The sequence below is a fragment of the Sorex araneus genome, chromosome 3, assembly GCF_027595985.1.
Source record: "Sorex araneus isolate mSorAra2 chromosome 3, mSorAra2.pri, whole genome shotgun sequence".
Taxonomy (NCBI): Eukaryota; Metazoa; Chordata; class Mammalia; order Eulipotyphla; family Soricidae; genus Sorex; species Sorex araneus.
In genome coordinates this window covers 31345573-31371729 of record NC_073304.1, presented here as the reverse complement: position 1 = coordinate 31371729, position 26157 = coordinate 31345573, and the positions used below count along the sequence as shown (strand labels likewise).

General features: G+C 41.7%; 1 protein-coding gene across 4 annotated transcripts in view; it reads right to left on the bottom strand.

Annotated features, from left to right (window-relative positions):
• Window positions 1–26157, bottom strand: part of DCAF5 (DDB1 and CUL4 associated factor 5) — a 114049-nt gene that overhangs the window by 33219 nt on the left and 54673 nt on the right. For all 4 annotated transcript variants that reach the window (XM_055130502.1, XM_055130501.1, XM_055130504.1 and 1 more), the window contains 2 exons: window positions 16938–17151; window positions 388–454 (listed from right to left, as the gene is read on the bottom strand). In XM_055130502.1, coding sequence (XP_054986477.1) covers window positions 388–454; window positions 16938–17151 — 281 coding nt within the window. The remainder of the gene's footprint in view (window positions 1–387; window positions 455–16937; window positions 17152–26157) is intronic.

Genomic DNA, 26157 nt, shown 5'->3' with positions numbered 1-26157 from the left:
CCATAGATAAGCTCCCCTGAGCCCTGTCAGGAGTGATCCCTGAGCACAAAGCCAGAGTAAGTCCTGAGTACAACCAAGAGTGGTCCCTCTCCCCCAAAATAAATCACAGGTGTATATGGAGGGAAAAGGGCATAAAGAAGATTTATGAACGTGTAGGAGAAAAAAAAATTCTGGGCAGAAAAAACAACCACCACCAAACATTTGAGAAGAAAACACTTTAACAAATTAAACACTTCCTCCCAAAATCACAAATTCTGGGCATGATCCTGCCACATAAAATTGTATGTGAAGATTATAACTATTAATCCAGATCCTAACTTTAGTTTTAAACAGTCAACAGAGCCAACATTAGCTGTAGGTTCATACCAAGGATAAAGATATGCTCACCTGCTTCTGGATCTGCAGGAATTCTCCACATGTAGAGATTGAAGTCATCGGAGCCTGAAAGGATATACTGTTGGGAAAAAAAAAAATCAAGGTTATTATTTTCATTTTGAGAAACATAAAAAAAAAAGGACACATAAACATATATTCATAAGTTATCACACATACCAACACATAGCAAACCCTTGTTTAAAAGTATTTGCAAATAATTTTAAATACTTTTTATCATGGTTTAATACGGGAATGTTGAGATCACCGTTGGCCCCAGAGTCCAGGGAGAAGGAAATAAGTAGAGAGGAGTGGAAGGAGAGAGATGAGAGGCAATGAGTGGCAGGGGCCAAAGGGATTCAGGAACATCGGTGGTGCTAAGGGATGACAGAGCTAAACTAGTCAAACTACAGAGTCAGCAACACTGATATCGTGAGACCCAAACAACCAAACTTACAAAGGTGCCTGTCAAGAGGGCAGGTTAAAGACAGGAGGTGGCAATGGGAGGGAACCTGAGAGCGTTAATGGAGAGAAGTTGACACTGGTGCTGGGATCGGTGCTGGCACATTTCATATCTAAAACTCAGCTATGAATAACTTTGTAAAACATGGTTCTTAAAAAAAATTGTTAAAAAGAAAATTACTGAAGACATAAAAACATTTTTTATTAGTTGATTTTTACTAAGTTTCAGTTGATAATAAAAGATTGCTTAAATGAAGAAAAAAATTAAAAATATTTGCAAACCAAAGTGTTTGTAGCTAAAAACTTAGCAACAAAACAATTCAACTGAAACTGTACAAAGTCAGGACAGTGGTAGAGAGTCATGGACACTCTGGTGGTGTGGGAGTGAGGGTTGGGGAGAGAACTCAAAGGGCCTGCATGTAGAAGCCTTAGGTTTGATTCCTGCCAATACACGATCCCCTGAAAACCACCACGTGTGACCCCAAGGACTAAGCAGGGAGTAGCTCCTGAGCATCACCAGATGTGGACCAAAAACCAAGAGAAAAGATGAAAATGCTATCCAAAAAAAATAAGTGACTGAGTCCATAGCACAGTGGAAAAAGAAGTGGGTTTAATTTCCTTATCTGGTTGCTCTCTGCTAGAATTTGAATGTTGATCTTGTACTGGCTCATGAAACCACCCTTCTGAAACCTATTTTTACTTCGATACTATTTTATGCATTTCCAAATAAACTTACTTGAACCTGAAATGTGAACCCAAATTAAGATATAGTGGGGGGTAAGTGCAGGATAAAAGAACTGTCCAATAATATTGATGTTTATGACAAATATACATTATCTACTATCAACTACTGCACCATTTCATGCTCTATGTTGAAAGGGATCTGCAGAACTTTGCATTTCTGGGTCCTGAGGAGAGCACAGGGCTTTAGAGAACCTGCCTTACAAATAAGCAGTCATGAGTTCAAATCTCTGGTGTCCCACTTATGCCTCCAGCCATCCTGGCAGCTCTACAATTTCAGTTGGGAAGCTGTGCTGCCCACAGTCCCTGGGGCCACAGTGATTTCCAGTCGCATCACAGTCTGATGCATGTAGGGACCACAAAATGGTGTGGACCCTGGACAGCTGCTGCAACTAAAATGTGTTTTTTAAAAAATTTTTTATTAATGAATCACTGTGAGGTACAGTTACAAACTTATGAACTTTTGTGTTTGCATTTCAGTCATACAGTGATCGTTTACCCATCCCTCCACCAGTGCCCATTCTCCTCCACCAATGATCCCAGTATCCCTCCCACCACCCCTGCCCCATCCCCCACTACCCCACCCTACCTCTGAGCAGGGCATTCCCTTTTGTTCTCTCTCCTTTTGAGTGTTGTAGTTTGCAATAGAGGTACTAAGTGGCCGTCATGTTCAGTCTATAGTCTACTTTCAGCTCGAATCTTCCAACCCAAATGGATCCTCCCAACATCCTCTACTTGGTGTTCCCTTCTCTATCTCAGCTGCCTTTTCCTCTAGCACGAGAGGCCAGTTTCCAAGCTAAAAAGTGCTTTTAAGCTCTACAGTCAGGAAGCACAATCCTGGGCGAGCACCATAGTGCCCTCCAGTGTCCAAGCACTGCAATTAAAGAATACCAACCTTGGGGCTGGAGCAATAGCACAGCAGGTGGGGTGTTTGCCTTGCACAGGGCTGATCTGGGTTCGATTCCCAGCATCCTATATGGCCCCCGAGCACCGCCAGGAGTAATTCCTGAGTGCATGCGCCAGGAGTAACCCCTGTGCATTGCCAGGTGTGACCTCCCCCCGCCAAAAAAAAACTACCTTGGTAAGCACCAAAGGTAAGACTATGTAAGCCCCACAGCCAGGCATAAGCCAGGCAACCAAAGAAAGAGTGACAACAGCAGGGAGAAGGATTTTTTTTTAAATGCCTTAAAAAAAGAAAATAAAAATAGAACTTTGCATTTCCAAATTCCTGCTATCCAGTCTCCTCAGATCTTCCCTTGGATACATAATTATTAAATGCAATTAAGATGCTTCAATTAAGACAGATAAAAAATAAATATTAAAGTAATCCAATAACGGACTTATCAAAAGCCTACTACTTCATGAAGGACCAGGGCTTCTCCTGTTTGTCCAGTTATTCACAAGAAAAATCAAGAAAAGGTAAATGGGACTCCCAGGCAGAACGCTGACTCAGGAGACTGCCTTAGAAGGAAGAAAACTCTCAAGGCTCTTGGATTTCATATGACGGCTTCTAAAATACGTAGAAAATGTGTACAATGAATAGGCTTCTACTCAGGGATAAAGGCAAATCTCTTCCTCTTGGAACCACCACAAGGGAGCAGCTTGGGATGATTTCCAAGAAGAGGGTCTTGACCCACTGCTGTCTAGTCAAACCACTTAAGTGTTCACACGCACACTGGAATCACAAAACTGCCTTGAGGAATTCATTTATGGTATTTCATGGTTGTCTGCTGGGCTCCTTCCAGCAGTAAAAATTGGCTGCCTGGGATACTGCTGACTGTGGGAGACTGAAATAGAAATGAGTTCATCCCTTTATTCATTAAGCAAATATTTTTCAAATGTCTACTATGTGTTGAACACATTCCAGGGAGAAGCCTACAGGCTGATCAAAAAGACCTTGTCCCTGCCCTCGTGAAACTTACTTACATATCTTAGAGGGTGGGGGGAAAAATGGATATGTATATAAAGTGAGTGGAGCATGGAAGAAGAAAAAACAAAAAGGACGACACATTTGTGGGCCAGAGAAAGAATACCGGGGTAAAGGCACTTGCCTTTGCATGTGACTGACCCTGGCTCAATCCCTAGCACCGTGGTCCCTGGAGCAGCACCAGGGTCAGCCCAAACTCCCCTCCTCACAAAAGAAAATATTTGTGTGTGAGTGGTGGTGGAAGTGAGTGTCTAGAGAAAAGTATAAACAGCAGAAGATTAGGGCATACAGGGAGTGCTAGGGTAATTTGTTTCCATTTTATATAGGGTAGTTACAGTAGGTCTCTCTGACAAAATATTTTGAACAGAACACCAAAGGAAATGAGGTAGCAAATTATATATATATATATATATATATATATATATACACACACACACACACATACATATACATATATATGTGTGCTTACACACACATACACACACACGGGAGTGGAGCGACAGCACAGCGGGTAGGGTGTTTGCCTTACACCCGGCTGACCTGGGTTCGATTCCTCCACCCTTCTTGGAGAGCCTGGCAATCTACCAAGAGCATCCTGCCCACACGGCAGAGGCTGGCAAGCTACCCGTGGCGTGTTCAATATGCCAAAAACAGTAACAAGTCTCACAATGGAGACGTTACTGGTGCCTGTTCGAGAAAATCGATGAATGGGACGACAGTGCATATATACACATGTGTGTATATATATATATGTATATATATGCATATATATATGTATATATATATATATTTGAAAGAAAAGTATTCTGGTAGAGGGGTTCTGAGATAGTTTACAAAAATATATGGTAATCAAATGAGCTCTTTTTGTCATTCTTCCCCCTCAGTACTGCTGAAATAAAAATTTTATGTGGACCGTCAGCAGAAATATACTTAACATCATCAGATCATTTAGAAGGACTCTTCTAAAAGTACACTGGGGACCAGAGGGATAGTATATGTAAGGTAAAGAAAGCACTTGCTTTACACGGGGCAGACACTGGTACCTCCCAGCACTGCATATGGTTTCCTGAGACTGTCAGAGATCACTACTGATCAAAGAATCAGGAAAAGCCCCTGAACAATGCTCAGAATAGTCCAAAAAAAAAAAAACCATAAAAAAAATAAATAAAAATGTGTCAGAAGTGTGGGTTCATCTCTGGATTCAGGCTAGAATCACTCAAAGTTCTACTTATAGTGCTCAAGAGGACAATCAGATGAAATATAAGTTTTTATTGGCCAGTTCATAAATATTAAAATATTTGCTAAGGAGTTACTTCTAAGTAATATTTTCAAGGAAAAATAAGCAAAAAAACAAAAACCAAATAATACCAATACCAGGCATTACTAAATAACCCTATATGCAAAATTACACATACATTTATGAACATAATTATCTGAGTTAACCAGGAAATTTAACTTCATATCATAAATGGTAAAACTGAAGATGTTTCCTTCTCTTCTGATATCTAATTTCAAAGAGTATCTGCATTCTTTTTTTCTTTTAATTTTCGTAAATAGAGGCCACATTGGTGATGCTCTCTATGCCAGGACCATATCACAATGCTAGGAGTGGGGTGACAAAGAGATAGTACAGTCAGTGGACAGGGCGTCTGCCTTGCATGTGGCTGACTCGGGTTAGTTCACCAGCATCCCACATGGTTCCTGAGCACTGCCAGGAGTGATTCCTGAGTGCAGAGCCAGGAGTAAGCCCTGTACAACACCCGGTGTGGCCCCAAATCAACAACAACAACAAAACCCCACAGTGCAAGAAGTAGACCTTGAACATCACCTGGTGTGAGTTAGGAAGGACTGACACTCACCGCCCTGTACTCTACTATGTGATCTATCTCCCTAGCCCATTATCTGCAAATTCTTGTGGAATCCTGTGTAAATCTGGAAGCTGAACCAGAGTAATGGGCTTCTGTTTTAGATAACTGAGAGTCTGGGCAGCAATAGTCCTTTAGAACTATACGCAAGCTATAGAAACACAACAGAGGATATAGTCAACCAAAATGCCTATGCTTTCCATTTCTAGTACTTTCTGTGTTGTAGAACTTCACAACCAACAATGACATCTAAAATGTCACTCTGAAAAAATCTTAATAATTACTGTTTTAAGGGACAGAGGCTAGAGTGCATGCTTTGCCTACAGAATGATAATTTGATCCCTGGCACTACAGGGTCCCTGAAACAACCACCAGAAATGATCCTGAGCAACAAGCTAGAAATAGACCTAGAACATCACCAGGTGTGACCCCAATATCAAAGCAAACAAACATAACAACACAAAGAGGAGTGGTTGCTCTGCACCTGTGCTTTACCGTGTTAATCTCTTTTACTGACAGTCGATTAGAGAACAGGGTTGGAGGAAATGCACTGGTCTCAGGTCTGATGAAAATGACTAGACTGCAACAAGATCAGTAAACAGATTGCCTTCTTCATATAGAGAATGATTAAGCTTTTGTTTTTAGGTTAAACGGAGGTGCTCAGGGCTTACTCCTGGCTCTGCACTCAGAAACCACTTCTGGTGGACTCAGAGGATCATATGGGGTGCTGTGATGGAACCTGGGTCAATCATATACAAAATAAGTGCCCTAACCACTATACTATAGCTCCAGCCCCAAGACTGAATAAGCTTGGGGACAGATCAGACTGATCAACTTTTAACCATTTGGGCCTGCTCATAAAGATTGTGGATGCTGTGAATCCACACAGTTTATGCTCATTTTTGCATTAAGGTTACCCATTTCACCCAAAAACCCAAATTATAATTTTGATTTTGGTCTTTAATCTGAAGTAGCATATAAGTCTTCCATTTTCTCCCCCAATATGGTTCATTTTGGAAAACAGAACTTCAATTACCATAGATAATAAATTGCTTAAAGACACTGCCTGTCAGAACCTTATTCATCTCAGGGTATAAAATAAGAGTATGAAGTGAGTTTTTAAATTTTTCTTTATCTCTCACTGTATACAATGAGAGAATCAACAAAATGATCTCTGAGGTCATAATATTCTTTGTACTCATATCTCCACTTGACCACAGTTTGATACGTATCACCTGATTTAGTTCTTGCTTTTCTAAGACAAAAGAGTAATGTTTTTTGTCTTTGTGTTGTTATGTTTGTTGGTTTTGGTTTTGGGGTCACACCTGGTGGTGGTTCATTCTTGAAATCTTTGAAATATAGATAATTCCCTACCGATTATATTTTAAAGTCTCACTTGTTTACAAATAATGAGTATAAAATTAAAATATTCCCCTTTTCACAGACCCCAAATTCACATATGAAAGAGCGTAAAGGGACTGGAGCAATAGTACAGCAAGTATTAAACTTGTCTTGCACATGATCAACCTGAGTCCAATCTTCAGCACCCTCTTCGGTCCCCCAAGCCGTGCTAGGAGTGATACCTGAACACAGAGCCTGAGTTCTGAGCATTGCTGGGTGTGGCTCCAAAACTAAAATAAAAAATTTAAAAGAGGAAAAAGTTCGAGAAGACAAGAAGGATAAGCCGTCTAACCTGATACTCTAAGAATATCCCAGAATATGTCTTAATGGGCCCTTGTATTCATATGTGCACGTACATATGTATGTATCTGTGTGCAGCTTGTACAAGTACAGAATTTAATATTCTCTCAACATCTGTTTATGGAAAAGGAAATACATTAGTCAATCAATATTCACTGAGCACTGACCAACTTACACAGTTCTTTGCAAGACTCCCTTCCATAGTAATTGTTGATTATTCTCCTGTTAATGGTATGCTTGCCTAATTAACGGTATTGACTAGGACAGAAAACACAGATGGCTCTCTTGCCTGGATCAGTATTAGCCGAAGATTACTATTTAGCATTTAAATAAAACTCAGAGTGCTTATTCCCCCTCCTATTGTCAGAAGAAAGAGAAAAATGTCACTGAACAATTGTTTGTGTTCTCTAGAAGACATTTCTTTCTTTCTTTCTTTCTTTCTTTCTCTTTCTTTCTTTCTTTCTTTCTTTCTTTCTTTCTTTCTTTCTTTCTTTCTTTCTTTCTTTCTTTCTTTCTTTCTTCTTGCTTTCTTGCTTTCTTTCTTGCTTTTTGGGTCACACCTGGTGATGCGCAGTGGTCATTCCTGGCTCATGCACTCAGGAATTATCCCTGGCTCAGGGGACCATATGGGATGGACCATATGGGATGCTGGGATTCGAAGCCGGGTTGGCCGAGTGCAAGGCAAACTCCCTACCCGCTGTGCTATCGCTGCAGCCCCTCTAGAAGACATTTCTAAAGGTTTATCAGTTGGTATCTAATACAGCCTCGATGATATTTATATGCCATGATGGTAATAAATTAACCTCCAAAGCAATCTGGGAAATTTTTCTTTGGAAATGGCCAAAGTCATAGATTTTCAAATTTTTATTTGTGATAGGAGAAAAAGAATTCCACTGGCTCCCAATAAAAGCACACAAAAAATACATGTCCATAGGAGTAACTACTTTTTGCATGAATTTATTCTATTTTTGCTGCTTTGGATCATTTGCCATTTCAGCTCCATTAGACTCTTGGAATTTTTTTGTTTATTAAAATAACTAACCATGATGGGATCTGAGTAGGAAAAATTCTATTAATAAGAAACGTTCCATAGAGACAGCCAATAACAGTCAAATAATCAGTAGAGAAGAAATATAAAAATGCTCTAAATCTCTAATGGCTGCTTGTAACAAAGAAATTTGTATTACTTAAGACTTTTATGGAAACCTGGGCAAAAGGAGGGGCCACCAGCCAACAGGGTTTCAGCAGTATATTTCTCTTCTGTGACCCTCAGGTTTTGCAGAGAAGAACTAGAAAGTGGGTACTGATGTTACTTACTTTGGAACATTATGGGTAGTAATTTACACTTTCATTCTATAAAAGTCCCAAATCATTCAGAAGGTGAAACACAACTGTTTTCTCCAAAGCTTTAAAACACTAAGAAGAAGCCAAAACTACTGAACGTAACTCTTTAAGAGGTGGGCAAGCAGAACAGGAAAGTTTACATTCTTTCCCCCCTCATTAATAAATAGCAGGGGTGGGACTGGAGAGATAACAGAGCAGGTCAGGCCTTGCATGCCGCTGACCCAGGTTGAATCCCTGGGACACCACATGGTCCCTTGAGTACTGCGAGGAGTCATTCTTGAGTGTAGAGTCAGGAGAAACCTCTGAGCATTATCAAGTATGGCCCCAAACCAAAACCAAGCAAACAAAATCAGCAGTTTCCTAGTGGGGCCTACAAACTAGCCAAGAACTAAACATTAAAGGATAGGGACAGGAGAAATAGTATAGCAGGGAAAGTGATTGCTGTGCATGCAGGTGACCCAAGTTCGATCCCTGGCCTGGCATCCAATACGGACCCTTGAGCCTACCAGAAGTAACTTCCAAGTGTACAGACAGAAGTAAGCCCTTAATACAGCCGAGTGTGGCTGAAAACAAACAACACACACACACACACACACACACACACACACACACACACACACTAAAGAACGCTCATGTTGTCACCAGATCACATCAATTAATTCCATTTGTTCCTAAGAATGAGAAAGTCACTTACTGTTCTGTTTTGGCTGAACAACCATAAATCAGATTGTATCTAGCAGGTCTGCATATACCTCAAAAGTTTTTAAGCTTTCTAAACCCTTTATAGAATTTAAAATAAGTTAATTTTAGAATTTAAGCTAATTTAAAATTAATTTTATTACACAGTAAATGGAAATAAAGATGATCTAATAAATGGGTAAAATCTTAACTCAGGATTGCTAATATTTAATGCCTCTAGGTTTTAAGAATTTTGCAATTTTCTTAATATTATATGCAAAGCTATGCACATGTGCATATTTGAATATGCATTCACATTCATAGTACTTTTAAATATTCAATGAAGTTCAGGATTATAAAGAATTATAAATGGCTGGTTTGATGAACAGGTTTTTATTCTCTTTAGTAAAGCACTGTAGCACTGTCATCCTGTTGTTCGATTTGCTCGAGCAGGCACCAGTAACGTGTCCATTGTGAGACTTCTTGGGTACGGTGTTTGCTTTGCACACAGCTGACCCGAGTTCAATTCCTCCGTCCCTCTAGGAGAGCCCGGCAAGCTACCAAGGGTATCCCGACTGCAAACAGTGATAGCTTGACCTCTTCCTTTCCTATCTATATGCCCCTGATATCTTTTTCTTGTGTAACTGCTATGGCCAGGACTTCCAGTACTATATTGACTAGGAGTGGTGAAAACCAGCAACCTTGTCTTGTGCCCGGTCCTAGAGGGAAGGCTTTTAGTTTTTCCCCATTGAGAATTGATGGTGGGGAATGTGCACTAGTGGAGGGATGGGTGTTTGATCACTGTGTGACTGTAACCCAAACATGAAAGCTTGTAACTATCTCACGGTGATTCGATAAAATTAAAAAAAAAAAAAAAAAGAGTATCAGAGTATCCTGCCTGCATGGCAGAGCCTGGCAAGCAAGCTACCATGGCGTATTCGATATTTGATACTCTTTAATAAAAGTATACTAAAATATTCACAGGTAGGAGAGATGGTGCAGAGTTTAAGGCATCTGCCTGCCTGTGGCTGACCATGAATCAATCCCATCACAGCATATGCTCCCTTAAACATTACCAGGAGTGCTCCATCTATTTGGTTGGTATTTTGGGCAATATCCAACTATGCTCAGTGCTTACTCATGGCTCTGTATGCAGAGATCACTTCTGCCGCCAGAGCTCGGGATGCTGAGGACTGAACACAGGTTGGCTGCATGCAAAGCAAGCACTTTGCCCACTTGACTGGTGCTCTGGCCCTGGGGAAGTGACCCTTAATCACAGAGTCAGGGATATTCGCTGAGCAAAGCCAGATGTGCCCCCTTTCCCACCCAACGCAAAAAATAAAACACCTAAGTTATACACACAATAAGAAATTCCTGGGTCTGGAGAGAGAGTACAGCAGTTAAAGAGCTTGCTATGGGCAAGAATAACCCAGATTTAATCCCCAGCACCACATATAGTTCCCTGAGCACTGCCAGGAGTGATCTTTAAGCACAGAGTCAGAGGTAAGCCCTGAGCATAGCTGAGTGTGACCTCAACAGCAAAAAAAAAAAAAAAAAAGAAAGAAAATTAAAAAATCCCTTGGCCCTGAGAGATGGTATAGGATGACAAGGAGGTGTTTGCCTTGCATGCAGTCATGAAGACTGCAACCCTAGTCAAATCCCTGAACACAGAGCCAGAAACAGTCCCTGAGCACCACTGGGGGCGGCAGAACCTCTTTCCCCACCTCAAATAAAGAACTTCCTCTACAACAACATTCTATTTTCAGTTCTTCTTCATCAGCCAGTGGAAGACACTCTTACTACAGATCTCTAGCTATAACACAGACAGCACCATTTCAAACTACTGGAGTCCTCACCTGCCCAATTACAGCCCAAAACTGCAGGGAGAATTCATGAGATAGAAATGCATCAGAAACTATAGGGCTAAAACTATTTAAGGTTAAAAAAGAAAGCCAAAGAGAAGAAAGCATAGTCACAAAGTAAGTCAAAGGATAGCATCCAAGAGCTGAATTTCTCCTGATTAAAAGTGCAACTTACCTGGGGGTAGGAGATGGTTCAGAGGGCTAGGGCAAATGCTCTGCATGCAAGGGTCTGAGATTTGATCCCCTCTATCATACAGACCCCTAAGCACTGCCAGAAGCAGCCACCAGTAACACCAGGTGGGGTTCAAAACCAAAGAAAAGTGTACCTTTAATCAGATATAGAACATACAGAAACACAGGTCTGCAAATAAGCACGAAGTTATACAAAAAGCAAAGTTGTGGGGCTGGAGCAATAGTACAGAGGGTAGGGCATTTGCCTTGCATGCAGCTGACCCGGGTTCGATTCCCAGCATCCCATATGGTCCTCTGAGCACCGCCAGGGGTGATTCCTGAGTGCAGAGCCAGGAGTAACCCCTTTGCATTGCCAGGTGTGACCCATAAAGCAAAAAAAAAAAAAAAAAAAAAAGCAAAGTTGTAATGTTACAGGGTACTTCACAATCAGTAAAGCACACTTACTGGTAAATTCCTGCACCTCTGTTACACCCATACAATATCAATAAAGAAAAGTTTAGTGGTGATGTAATGTCTGAGGCCTGATCATATAGTCAAGGTTATTTTGGTAGAACTGTAGGATAAAAGTCGGCTTGTTTCTCCTGGGTTTCACATAGGATGATTTCATTATCATTATTTTGGGAGCCTCCTCAACTATCGAGTTTGAAAGAAGGACCTGTGCAAGAAAGCCAATGTGAGGACGGACCAGTTCCTTCAAGAAAACTTGCTCACGCTGTCTGCTTCCTTTCCCATTTCACTCAGCAAGCAAGATGTGGGAACTAGCAGACAAAGTTAGAGGTATGATTAAAGCAAGAAAAAAAAAGAATAAAATTACCTCATAGTCCATTTCTGGACCAAACACACCTGTTAAGCCTGAAAGACTGACTTCCCAGAGACTGTTCTCTACTTGACTCTGACAATCAAGAAACTGTGAAAGACAGGAAACCAAAGCAGAGCTGTCTTGCAAGAAGACATCAGAAAAGTAAGGCAGGGGAAGCTGACCTTCTTGAAGCCTGCTAGAAGGATGGCTCACTGAGTGAGCACAGGGTCTGGGTACAGAATGTACCCCAGGCTTCAGGGAGAAAATGAAAAAAAGGAAAAAAAAATCCAAGTATGACATCAAAGTAAAAAGAAGTAGCTCTGGGCTCCAGACGAAGGAATGCTATGTTCCTGCGAGATTCCTCACTACACTGCACGGCGAGGCGAGCTTAAAAATAATTTCATGGCTTTATTTGGAACTAGTGTTTCTGTTGATATTCTGCCACTGTGATGTGACTTATGTTACCTTATCTGATGACAGAAGTAAGCTGGAAAAATTAAACGATGATCCCAGAAAGAAACACAGCATATATGTTTAGTCAAAAGTAGAGAAGACAAATTGTACATGGGACTTTGAATAAAAATTTCAAAAAGGATCAGCCACCTGGCATACAGTAGATGCTCAGTAAATAGCTGCATTCTTATTTTTAAAGATAAAGGGGGAAAATCCAAGAAGTTAGGACGGACTCAGTATGCAGACCATCTACTCAGCTACTTAGCGATAGACCACAGAAGTAAACAGGAGAGAAAAACGTGCTGCGGAGACAGGGGTGGGTTTCAGGTGGATGGCTCTAGAGCTAAACAGGGCTACATTTTACACATTGTACTTGAGAATCTTCATTTCTAGTTTCTCCTTTAAAAAGGAAAGGCAAAACTAGAAGCCCTCATGGCAACAAAGGGCTGAAGCGAAGTTGAGACTCTCTTAACTTGAGACGGACTGTGGGCTCTCTTGGTGGGCATGGTCCGCACCACTCCCTGTTCGCTCCTAGCCCGATTCACTCATTTATGCTGCTCCTTCTGCTTCTGCTGGTAGCAAGCTGTGATCGATCAAGAAATTTTTAAATATCCAGGGTCCTAGTCTTAAGCTTCCCGACACACTTGTAGATACCTTAACTAGTAAACTTCATGTCTCGAGTCTCTGTTACCTATCTATTTTTAAAACGGATCAATACAAAATCTCTGATGGCTCTATAATTCAAAGTCATCTATAGGTAGGGCTGGAGTGATAGCTGAATCGATTGAGAGCACATGCTCTGCAAGCGGAGACCTGGGCTCAGTTCTCAGCACTCCACAGTCCCCTGAGCACTCCACTGAGTACTGCTGGGTGTGTGCCCCGGCCAAAAAAAAAAGTAAAGTCAGCCTCTATGATGACAGTAACATGGGGGAGACAAAAGCAGGTTCATTCTATTTCAGACTATTCCTTGAGTGCAGTTTCTTGAATGTTCATTTCGTTTTGAGGCAAAGAATTACCTAGTGAATGTAGGGCAATCTATAAAGAAGTACAGGCTCTCTCCACTTGTGTGACTAATACTGCAATTAAAAGCCAGAAGACTGTCTTAGATAGAGAGGTCACTGACTGCCTTTCTTGACCATGTTCATTCCTATTAAGGAAATTCTCAGATTCCACTCTGGGATGGTTACCCAGCCTATGACTTAATGAAGAGTTCCAGAGCACAGAGGCTGGCTGTGGGTATTCTCAAAACACACAAGAACAAAGCCAAATACAAAGGCCGGTACAAGGAAAGGGTAGGCTTAGGAATTTAAAGCAGCAAAAAAGTTCTTGTCTAAACTCTGTGTGTGTGTGTGTGTGTGTGTGTGTGTGTGTGTGTGTATGTGAGAGAGAGAGAGAGAGAGAGAGAGAGAGAGAGAGAGAGAGAGAGGAGGGAGGGAGGAGAGAGAGAGAGAGAGAGAGAGAGAGAGAGAGAGAGAGAGAGAGAGCAGATGCAGATCATACTGTAAACCATGGCAGCTGTTCCTTTAACCCTAAAATTGGAAGGTCAAAGCCTATAAATCAGCTTTGAGAGACAAATTCCAGAGAATAAGAGTGTGTTCTTGGTCTCCTATGGAACATTTTAAAAGCTCCAAGTTCAGTGGGTTAGTTTCATCCTCTTAAGGCCCTCAAAGTTTGAACAGTAAAAAGATGGTACTTATCAATTTTGATTTACTGTTAGAGAAATTTAGACCCAGAAAGCTAGAAACCACACACTGACCAAAGTACTTAAGATTGACTTCAACATATATTATATTTTCACTGTATACCAGACTTTGGAGACATCAGTGAATTATTTCTAGTCCCCAAGGAGTGAATGAATAAAATAGCTAAATATAAATACTTCCTCTCCCTTAGGTTAAATGCCTCTGAGATCTATATGATGAACACAAACAGATTAAAGGCTTAAATTCTAGAACTAACCCAATGTAAGAGTCAATGATTTTGCATTCTCCTTTACAGGGAAAATCACTTATCTCAGCCAAAAAGAAATTTAGTGTGTCAAACTGAATATAGCACTCTTAAGCTCCTTCTACAGGATAAAAGTCACAAATAAAGCAACTGGTCAAATCTGAATCGAGAATAATCAAGCCATTCAATGTTTGTACCATTACATATAACCCCAAAGTCAAAAACTATTATAAATTATTTTACCTTTTTTACCTACATACACAGAACTATGACAAAATACCTTGCATGGCTCTGCTTGTGGCATTGTAAGCCCACAGTATCTGGGCAAAATTAATATTATAATTTAAGTCAGTTTTTTTTTTTTTTAACAAGAGGCAATTTTCTCTCCAGGGGACATCTGGCAACAAGAAATTTTTTGGTTGTCTGAGGAGAATTAGGGAAGATATTAGTGGCATTTGGTGGGGAGAGGACAGGGATGCTGCTTACCAGCCTACAAGGGAGACAACAGCCTTACACCCAAAGAACAAAGAATTTTTTCTTTTTACCAAAAAGCCAACAGTGTTATGGTTGAGAAACCATGGTCAAGGTGTTATACATATGGGCCTTTGCTCTGTATTGTGATGACTTCATGACTCAAACTCTGACTGGTAATACAGAATAAAAGAAATCACAAAACACATTTTCTTTCACCGTTCTCTCTACCGCTGTGTTTCAGGCAACAGAGTCTAATAAACCATTACAATTAGTGCCTGCTTTTTACTAGTCAGTGAAAGGAGGATTACAAATACAGAGGGTTGAAAGAAAACAGAAAAATAAACAAAAGTAAGGAAGCAAAGAAAGAACAGAGAAGATGGGATAGGCCTGATCGCTATTTCGCAGCTCAAAGAAAGCCACTTAGTCAGAGCACACAATTGTCTGTTCTGTCATGAATCTCATCATCTCTAGAAACTGCTTTTTTCCATCCAATAAACAAACTGCCTGGAAAAAATAAAGTTATTTAGGCACTGTGGCTGCTCCAAAGAGATGTGACTTATATAACTGAGGCCACCTAGTGGTTTCTAGTAGGCCCAGGACTCCAATTTAAACATAAATTCTAAATTTTATTCTACAGTTTCTATTTACAAAGCAAGAAATCAATTTTTCTCATGTTACTGTACATTCAACAAGCACCTACTACCTTCCTACTACATACACTAATCATTCAGCTCTGACCAGAAGCCTCCAACAACATAGTCTAAGGAGAAAAATCCAACTTTCTCCCTTCATAAAGCAAAGACTTCAAGAAATATTTATTTTATAGCCTAATGCCCAAATATAACTATAAAGAGGTTTAGTATCACATGAAATGGTTAGATGTCAAAATCTAATATAACTGATAGACTCAAGGATAAGAAAATGGTCTTTGTCCAATCTAGACATGAAGTAGCAATAAAACTAGCTGTGTATAAGAAAAGTAATTCCATTTGTTCATCTGCCCAATGTTTCTTTACATATATAAAAATAAAATAAAAACTCATCTTAATTACACAGACCAATTCAAGTGGTTCACTCACTGTCACCCACTTCAGAACTTTTAAGGTCAAGACAGACAGGTGAAAGTGATGAGAATGGCAGGACTAATTGTACAGCACATAGGGTATTCACTTTGCACGAGGCAACCCGGGTTCAATCCCCCATATCCCATATGGTCCCCCAAACACCATTAGGATTATTTCCTGAGCAGAGCCAAGAGCAACCCTGAGCACCACTGGGTGCAGCCTCCCCTAGCCCCTCACCCCTACCCCCCCCAAAAAAAAATGACAAGAATGCTTTTAAATTGCCAGGTTTTTGTTTTGGGCCACACCCAACAGTGTTCAGAGATCGCTCCTGGCCCTGTGCTCAGAGGTCACTCCTGGTTGGACCGAGGGGTGCATGTGGGGTACTGGGGTCCAAACCTAGGTCAGACACATTGAAGGCAAGGGCTGTCTGCTGTGCTAGCTCTCTGGCCCCAAACTGCAGTTTTTAAATTGTCAACACCAGTATTTCTGGGATACTCATATCCCGAGTCCCAGGGTAACTATGAAATGGCTATAACTCACAGCCTGCATTATCCTTCCCAGTTGTGACTCTGGCAAGAAAAAGAAAAAGAGCTGGCATCTAACTTCCTCTTCTAAAAGAGCTGTTCAGCCCTTTGCCCAAGAAGAAGATGCCATTCCCAAGGACCATGCCGGATATGTGGCTCCTGGATGACATTTAAGAATTTTTCATTGACTGTTGTATTCTGTTGATGGAAGAAAAAAACTGGTCTCAGTGGCAGGTTTGTTTTCCATGGATAGTCTTCTTTCGTTTAAAATGAAGCATTCTTAAACCTTAAAATCCATTCACAAGCACACAGGCCAGGCTGTTGAGGAGCATTTTGTGGCCAGTGTCGAGTTCTGGTGTGTGCCTCCCATCGGCCAGTGGCAGCTCTCAGGACACTGTCAAAACAGAATATCCTCCTCCAGGGTTTCCACTCAACTGTCTGCCTCTGCCTGAGCTGATGCCAAGGAAGAAAAAAGACCAGCACAGTCCAGAAAAAGCAGGAGTGTGGAATGCAGGAAGCGGAGAGCACTTACCTGGTCACGATCTCCTGCAAAACAGCAACTTTTCATGGTGCAAGAGTTGAAGTAACCCTGATTGTCAAACTGGAACACAGGCAGGCGGGAGTGAATGTCATAGAGCACAGGGGGCAAGCGACGCCTAAGGGCCAGGAGCTGAGTCCCATTGCTGTTGAATCGCACGCTCATGGCACTTTGGAGGGATAAGTTGCCACCATACCGCAGGAGAGAACTGGAGGACATAAAGCACAGGATCAACGTCAAGCAGGACAGATGAGAATCTGCAAAACATACCACATTCACTTCTTCCCAACACGTGTCCAGAAGCTCTCTTCAGACTTGTACATTGAATTTTGGCAAAAAGGTATTTGAGGTAATGAGCTGAAAGGGAGTGAGTATAGAACAGCTCCTTGGTTATACAAAGGCAGTTATTTACTCTATCAGTTACCCACCCTTTTTAGGGGGGTAGGAAGAACTACTGGTGCTCAGGGGCCACACCTGACAGGATCAGGAAATCATATGTGGCGCCAGAATTTGAACCATTGTCCAGCCACAGCTGTGGCCTCTGTACTCTTTCTAGCACCAGTTCCCCCAGTTAAAATCTCCAAAATTACCAGTTAACTTATAGAAAAGTGGTAGGTAACACAAGTATCTTTAAAGAAGAGACATAATGAATTATTCCATATATCTGAGCTAACTATATATTAAGCAGATATTTCTCAAGACCCAGGGAAGTGAAACAAATAAACCAAAAAAAAAAAAGACCTTAGGAAGTGAGTCATAGACACTCTAACTAGTTAATCATGGTTGGTAATCAAGGATATGTTCATAATTTGTATTAGAGATATAGGAACCATCAACAAGACAGATAATTGAAGTTTTATCCTGGTCATATGTTTCAATAATAATCACCTTATTACTAAGGCATTTCTTTTTGTTTTTAGGGGATCCTCCGAAGGGGTGCTCAGGAGGGTTCAATGTGAGGGCCCAAGACTATAGTGCTACTCAGATCCTGCAGTCAGGGATTATCGGCAGCTCCTGAGGGCCTCCTGTGCTGCCTCTGGTAATGCTTGGGGGACCATGAGGTGCTCGGAATGGAATGAGAGTAGACTATAGGCAAGTGCTTTAACCCCTGAAATTATTTCTCCAGCCCTAAATATCTATTTAAACTTTTTTTTTTTTAATCTGTTCAAAGGGGCTGGAGTGATAGCACAGCGGGTAGGGCGTTTGCCTTGCACAAAGTCGACCTGGGTTCGATTCCTCTGCCCCTCTCGGAGAACCGAGCAAGCTACCGAGAGTATCTCACTCGCATGGCAGAGCCTGGCAAGCTACCCATAGCGTATATGATATGCCAAAAACAGTAACAACAAGTCTCACAATGAAGATGTTACTGATGCCCGCTCGAGCAAATCAATGAGCAACGGGATGACAGTGACAATGACAGTGATTATCTGTTCAGAGAATTTTTATATTTCATATGGCATGATGAGCACCTTTAAATTTGGCAGCTTTAATTTTTTTCAAATTAGATACTGAGAAAGCAGTGTAATAATTGGAAAAGAAAGAGATCTTGTTTCCCAACAGATTGAAAGAGATTGAAATAGATCTCAATTCCCAACAGCTTTATATTGTCTCTGAAATATTCTTTGATCGATATGCTTAATTCTGTTTACCTAGCTTCACTAGGGAGTTCTGAGAGTTTAACCTAGTGAAAACCTTAAGAGCTACATGCTTCAAAGACTTAATAGTGAATGAAGGCAACACACCTCCCTATTAGTCAAGTGTTAAAGAAGACAAAAGAAATGAAAAGAGAGACATGCTATAGGCAAAGAAACCCCTAAAAGCATAGCTCAAAGGCAGTGGCCAGTCTGTGTTGGTCACAAAAAATAGTTCCACTAGCCACGATCACTCCTGTGTCCCCAAAGACGTTCTCATCCTAGTGAGGAATGCTCTGATAGTTGAATTATGTGGGGAAACAATACTTGAAGAAAGCACAATTTAATCTTTTATGATTACAATGAAAGAGACAAGAGACTTAGCAACAGGCCCTAAAACACCAAACATCAAGAAGCTGGTATTCCTTTAGCCCCGGTAATAATCCCTGCAGAAAGCTTCTCTCCAGAGAATGAATGATGGGGCTGTTAGAGCCAGGGCACTGCCTTCACAGGGTGACCTGAGCTGCCACCGGCATGTAGTGTTATCCAAACACCGGGCTCAAAAACAATGAGAGGCTTTCAATCCAACATCAGCATGGAGTGTGCAAAGAAACCAGCATCTGTAGGACTTAAGATGAGTTGGGGGTGGAAACAAGGCTCAACAGAAAAGAAACTTGGCTGGCCCCACTGGCCACAGCAGTGGGGGGTGGGGGGGTTGCATCAGCTCAGGGACCCCTGTTAAGAAAGCTAAAGGCCTGTGGCAAATGCCCTTCCCATCTGTTAGCAGTAAAGTCCTTTGCTGATTCAATTCTCATTAGATGAAGCCTGCCTGTAGATTTCTGCTTAGAGCAGGCATCGGATGGGCCCATCTCTTCCTCATCCAAACTCTCTGCCTACTGTTTACAATTTGGCTTACTCCAGACAAGTCTGTTTGTGGGCTCCAGGAGAGTGACAAACTTGTCTCTTGACTATGTTTTATGACAGGAACTCTTTCCAATCTTTCATACCGAAAGAGTACAAAAGAATCCTGCTCCTACAATTTTTAAAGGTACTATACAAGGGGCAGCAGTGACTAAAACAGAACAAGTAAAAAGTTTTGAGTACAAAATCCAATTCCTTCCAGACGGATGGAAAGACACCCGAAATCCAAATAGTCAGTTGCTTTAATGCTAATTTTTCAGCAGGGGTTCTGATAGCTACTCAATATGAGAACTGTATGGATAATTTAGTTCATAAAAAAAAAAAAAAACGAAACAACACAGAAATGGCTGGGGGAGAGAGCATAGCAGGTAAGACACTTGACTGACAAGTGGCAGACCAGGGTGCGATCCCCAAGCCTGCCAGGAGTGATCCCTAACTGCAAAGCCAGGAATAAGCTTGAGAACACCGAGTGTGGTCTAGCAAAAAAACAATCAAAGAAAAAAAATACAGAAGCAACTTATCCTCACAGTTAAGATAAAAAAAAGATAATGTCAGAGATCCTACAGTTTACAGTTCCATGTGTAATATGCATTAAAAAAAAAATCAACTGGGACTTTGTTCTCCAGTCCATTGAGTGACCTTCCTAGCCTTAAAAAGCTTAAGATTTGGTGAAGGCCTTTGAACAAAAGAAAAACAGACTGAGGTTGTTTTCCAGGGAGAGTACCTAGCCATATGTCCCGCACAGAACAGCCTATCGATAAAGGTGGCCACTTCTACATGAATCTAGATTTCCATAAGTCCATGGTCAAGGAATTCATCTGATGGTGCGAACAAGTTTTCCTAAAGCCCACTGTCATAAATGTCTTCTTAGTTTCTATGTGCAGATTCCTTCAGACTCATGAAACAGAGTCAAGGCACTGCTATTCCAGCTCACAGACAACACAGCTGGTGTTGCATATTCAGAGAGCAAAATCTAGGTCCCACAGGTGGGGAAAAAAACCTCTCCCCTCCAGTTTCTGCTTTAGAGATGACTTAACAATAAGGAACATTTTGTACTTTCTAATGCATAAATGATAGAATATAACAGATCCCACAGACACTAGAATTAGATTAAAAGTGAACCAATTCCAGGAATCACAATCCACACCAGTGACATTCAATAAAATGTGTTCAAGGTTCCAATAATTCCTCAATTTTTTAAGGGTGGTGGTGGCTTGGGTCATAGATGGTGGTATTCAGGAGCTCCTCCTGGCTCCTTTGCTCAGGGGTTACTCCAGTGCTCAAGAAACCATAAGCAATTCTGAGGGTGGAGCCAGAGGCAGCCACATGCAAGGCAACTTACTGCCTTACTTCCTGTACTAACTCTCCAGTTCACTTCACAGTTTCTCTGTGTGAGATAGGAGGAGAAAGATCTGGATTTTCTCTCCCTCTCCCCTCCCTCCTCTTTCTCTCTCTCCCTTCTTCCTACTTCACCCCTCCCTTCTCCCTTTCCCCTCTGGCTTTTTAGGTCACACCCAGCAATGCTCAGGGGTTACTCCTGGCTCTGTAACCAGGAATTACTTCTTTTTTTAAAAAAAAATTTATAAGTTAGTTCACAATATTTGATTACATTTAATATTCAAACACCAATCCCACCACCATTACATCTTCCCACCACCAAATTCAGGATGTTTTCATCCCTAGCCCCAATCCCTGTCCCAAAACACAACCAAAATAATATATTTTGCATCGTCTGTTATGAAGAACTGCTGAACATGCTTACAAAAAAGTGTTCATATAGGAAACAGTGTGAAGATTGTTCTATTTTGGCAGGGGCCATTAAGACATTCTATAGGATATCACTAACATGTTGTTAAAGTTTGGGTGATGTGAGCTTTGGTATATATATCTAAAAATATGTATATATATACATATATATATTTCCCCCCTGTGATTTGTTGCCTACTGTCTGAACCCCATCAAATATGGTGTGGTAATTATGGAGAATAGGTAGGGAGTGTCTTATGCTGTGTTGTGCGGCCGCTTTTGCAGCCGTGTGGTCCAGGAGTATGTTCACTTATATGTGAGGCTCAGCCTGAGCATGTGGGGAGCAGCCTTGAGCGTGGTGGTGGTTATGTACCAAGGAATTACTTTTGGTGATGCTCTGGGGACCGTATGGGAAGCCTGGGATTGAACTGGAGTCGGTCATGTGCAAGGCAAATGCCCTGGCCCTACTACAGCTCCAGCCCCATTTTTTGATTTTTTTCTAATAGAATTCTCAGTTCCAAGATTGATAGTTCTCTAGAGGGAGTGCCAGAGAACTGTCGATTCACCAGCCTGAGAGAGATACTGTTTGATCTGGGAACAAACTTATTTCCCTCAGAATATGATTCACTGCCAAGTCTGTCTGGCTTGAATTGCAGACACTGGTTAAGTGTTCATGGTAAGATGCCCTTCCAGTTTTGAATAACCAGAAATTTAAGTTTTATTAAAGTCAGAAGTAGGACTTCATTAAATCTCTGACAAAAAAGATCTTTAGTTTGAGGCAATTAAGTGGGAACTCAAAGTAACAGAAGGACATTGGTGGAGAGTGTCGGGCACTTGATGGTGATGAGGTACAACTGCACATACCCAAAATAAAATGACTAACAATAGTTACTTCAAATATAAAGTTTATTTATTTTATGTAACATAGTGTTAACCTTTACGGTTTTGATGTGCACAGTTACTGCAGAGCCAAGTGTGGCCCCTGAGCACTGCCAGATGTGGCCCCTCTCAAGAACACTGTGCATGCTTTGCATGAGGGATTCCTAAATTCAATCCCCAGTACAGCGCAGTGCCTAGAGCACCCCTGGGAGAAAGCCTCAGGTACTGAGCCAGGGGCACCCCCGAGCACCCTGAGCCCCCAAACTGCCTCCATCCCATGAAAAAGAGACTGCAGTGGGGGTGCTGGACTATACCTAAACTACACCACACTCAGGAGTGGCTTGGGAAACCACATGGGGTGCCAGGGATAAACCTGGGTCAGTAGCACGCAAGGCAAGCACCCTACCCATTGTACTACCTCTGTGGCCCACCCCAAAAGATCTTTAGATCATCAAATGACATATACGGTCATTCCAAGAAGCAAACCCATAACAGGCACAGCAGTGTTTCTGCTAATCTGCCTGAACGAAAACATGCCCCAACTGATCTAGAACGAGGCCTCTTAAACTCTTTCTACTTGTGACCCCTTTCCACCTCTGTACTGGTTTAGGAAAATAGGTATGCAGATGTAGTACCAGGTTAATCCCCCAACCTGGGTCAATCTGTAGCACCACATGGCCTCCTTAGGAGGCTGGGTACAGTCCTGGTGGCACTTCAGACTCTTGTACTGAACTGTTGGCCTGATTAGCTGAGAATCACCAGGAGGAGTCCCCAGGGCTCCTGAGCACTGCTTGGAGGATCCGCCTTCTTTCCCACCCACCCCCAAAACAAATAGGTATACAAATTAAATACTTCCTGATCAAAAATCATAAGGAAATTCATTGTAATTTATTGTTGGGAGGGCTGGGGACCACACCCAGTGGTGTGAAGGGGCTATTTCTGGCTCTGTGCTCAGGAGGCATCTCCGGTTGTGCTAGGGACCATATGTGATGCCAGGGATTCGAACCAGGATTCGACTGCATGCAAGGCAAGCACCTTATCTCCTGCACTTTCTCTCCAACCTAGAAAAATCATTTTTAAAATAAAATTTTAAAAAGCTAGCCAGAGGGGCTGAAGCGATAGCACAGTGGGTAGGGCGTTTGCCTTGCTCTCGGCCGACTGATCCCCTGAGCACCACCAGGTATAATTCCTGAGTGCAGAGCCAGGAGTGACCCCTGTGCATCGGCCAGGTATGACCCCAAAAGCTAAGGAAATAAAAATAAAAAAGCTAGCCAGAGGACAGTACGGGGCTTAAGGTGCTTGCCTTGAAAGAGGTCCAACCTGGTTCAAATCTCTGGCACCATGTATGGTGCCCCTAAACACCACCAGGAGTGCCCCCTCTCTGTGAGCCGGAAGTATGTCCTGAGCACTGCCAGGTGTGCCAAAACCACCTTTCCCCAGTTAAGACACTTACCCACAAAATGTGAGCTGGGACTAAGCTAGAATCTAGAGCGCAAGTTTTTGCTTGTAATCCAAATATCCCCCTAACAGCACCAAAAACAAACAAAAAACCAGTGCCCTGATCTTAAAATGGATTAAGAGACCACACCATGACAGATTTGTTCTAGGATATGCATGACTTTTCAACAGAAAGAGGGATTCAACATTTATTCATCTCAGTACATCAAAGGCCTAGTCTACTCAATACTCCTCACCCAGCAGAAAAGAGAGGCATTCATAACCCGCTATTTAATCTTCATCTCAAAACTATTCCAAGTCCCTGAGTACTGCCAGGAGTAATCCCCACCCCCAAGCGCCTAGCCAGGAACAGTCCCTGAGTATGGCTGGGTGTGCCCCCCAAATCAAAACAAACCAAAAGATTCACAAAAAAACAGAACAAAAAATAGAGAACAATTCCCAGTCCAACCTCTGGCAGATATTATCTGCTCTGACCTCACAATGTACTAAACTGGGAAGGGAGCATCTATGAACAGTGCTGGGAAGGAGAGAGACCAAGCTGACAGTTGCTATAGCAACTGCTGCGGAGCAGAAATAGAAGGTGGAAAGAAAAGCAGGTAAACAGGCAATCCCTGGAAGCAGGGAAATCTGGGCTGGAGGCACTGACAAGGCCACAGAGCTAGAGGAATGATAAAGGGGAATGAAGCAAAGTCTGGGAAAATCTTCATAGGAGGAGGTCTAGAACAAAAATCACAATTCTGTCCTCTCTAATAAAAATTCATAGGCAAGGGGTTGGAGCGATAGCACAGTGGGTAGGGTGTTTGCTTGCACGTGGCCAATCCAGGATCGATTTCCAGCATCCCATATGATGCCCTCAGCACCACCAGGAGTAATTCCTGAGCGAAGAGCCAGGAGTAACCCCTGTGCATTGCCGGATGTGACCCAAAAAGCCAAAAAAAAAGAATTCATAGGCAAAACTGAAAAGAATAGGAGAGGAACACAAAGGAAAAGGGAGAGGTCAAACTATTAGATTACAGAAAGTCGGCCTGTTTCATGAAGTAGTCGTGAAATGTGTCCAAAACTCAATGGTACCTTAAGTTGATATGTAAATATCTTATAATAATGACTTTCATATTTTTTGACAAAAAAGTAACTCTTTGTTTCTATTATTACTTTACTGTATCCCAATATAACACACTTGGCATAAATTTATGGAAAAAATACCTACTGTATAAAATGCAATGTACCTTTTCTATTTTTACTTTTAAAAAATACTCGTGAACACTTATTTTATGACCCACTAGATTACTGACAGTGCTTCTTTCCTTGACTTTGTTATGGACATTCTTGGCCCTTGCTTCAGTTTTACTCCTGAATAAGGTAATCAGAAGGATGCTGAATTATGAATCAGACTGCATCAGGTGCTGCCTAAAAATCCTCCAGAAGGCCCCGCCCCTAATACCAGAGTGAAAGCTAATCTCTTAAATGCCAGTGGGGCCAAGACATCTCCAGCTACTCTCATTCTTAACCCCCACATCCGAGCACCCCACTTTCCTCACTCTGCTCTAACCACATGATACCTCTCACTATTCCTGGAATTCATTAGACATGTTTCTGCTTCAGGAGCTTTGCAACTTGCATCGCCTGCAACTTGGAGTGTTCTTTCAGAGATATGAGCATGGTTAAATCACCTACCTCTGTTCACAGGAGGAAGGCCTCTGTCCCTCAATTAGGCCTTTCCTGATACCCTGCGGACAATTTCTACATTCCTAATGCTCCCTGGATAGCTCTACTTCCCCCTACTTACTACAAGAACAATCCCTTTAATATGTCACATGATTTAATGTATTTATTCTTTTTATTTGGCCTTTTCCTATGTATCCCAAAGGACTAAAGCAGTGCCAGACACACAATAGTCACTCAAGAAATAGTTACTAAATAAACTCTTCAATGAATTATGAGATTTGGAGGAAAAAAAAACCTGTCTGGAAGATTTTTTAAAAAGGCTCCAGGACAAGGTTTACATAATTCATAGCAGAGGGCTGAAGAGACAGTGCAGCAGGTAAGGTGCTTTCCTTGCTTGGAGCCAACCAGGGCTTGTTCCTTGTCATTTCATATGGTCCCACGAGCACTGCCAGTAGTAATTCTTGAGTGTAGAGCCAGGAGTAACCCCTGACCATTGTAGAGTGTGCCCCACCCTCCAGGAAAAAAAAAACAACAACACACAACATCATTCTTGACATTCTTAACATCTGTCTACACATAAAACCTAATCTTGAGAGGCAAGCTACAGAGCAGCAGACACTCAGACAAATAGCGGAAGGCTTGTATCTAAGTCAATGCCCATTTTCACAAAGAACTGAGGCCTAGAAAGGTAATGTGACTTGTCAGAGCCACACAGTTCTCTTCCCCTTGATGGATGTGACAACATCCACCAAACGAATTAAATTAGTCTGCTTACTAGCAAGCAGCCAACAAGAAAGGCTTGACAGGTAAACAGTTAAAGCTTGCTAAGTTAAGTAAATCTTAGCAAGCCAGTTACAAATTTAAAAAACGGAAAGAAACTCCTTCCTCACAGTTCATGAAGCAGCTGCTGAATC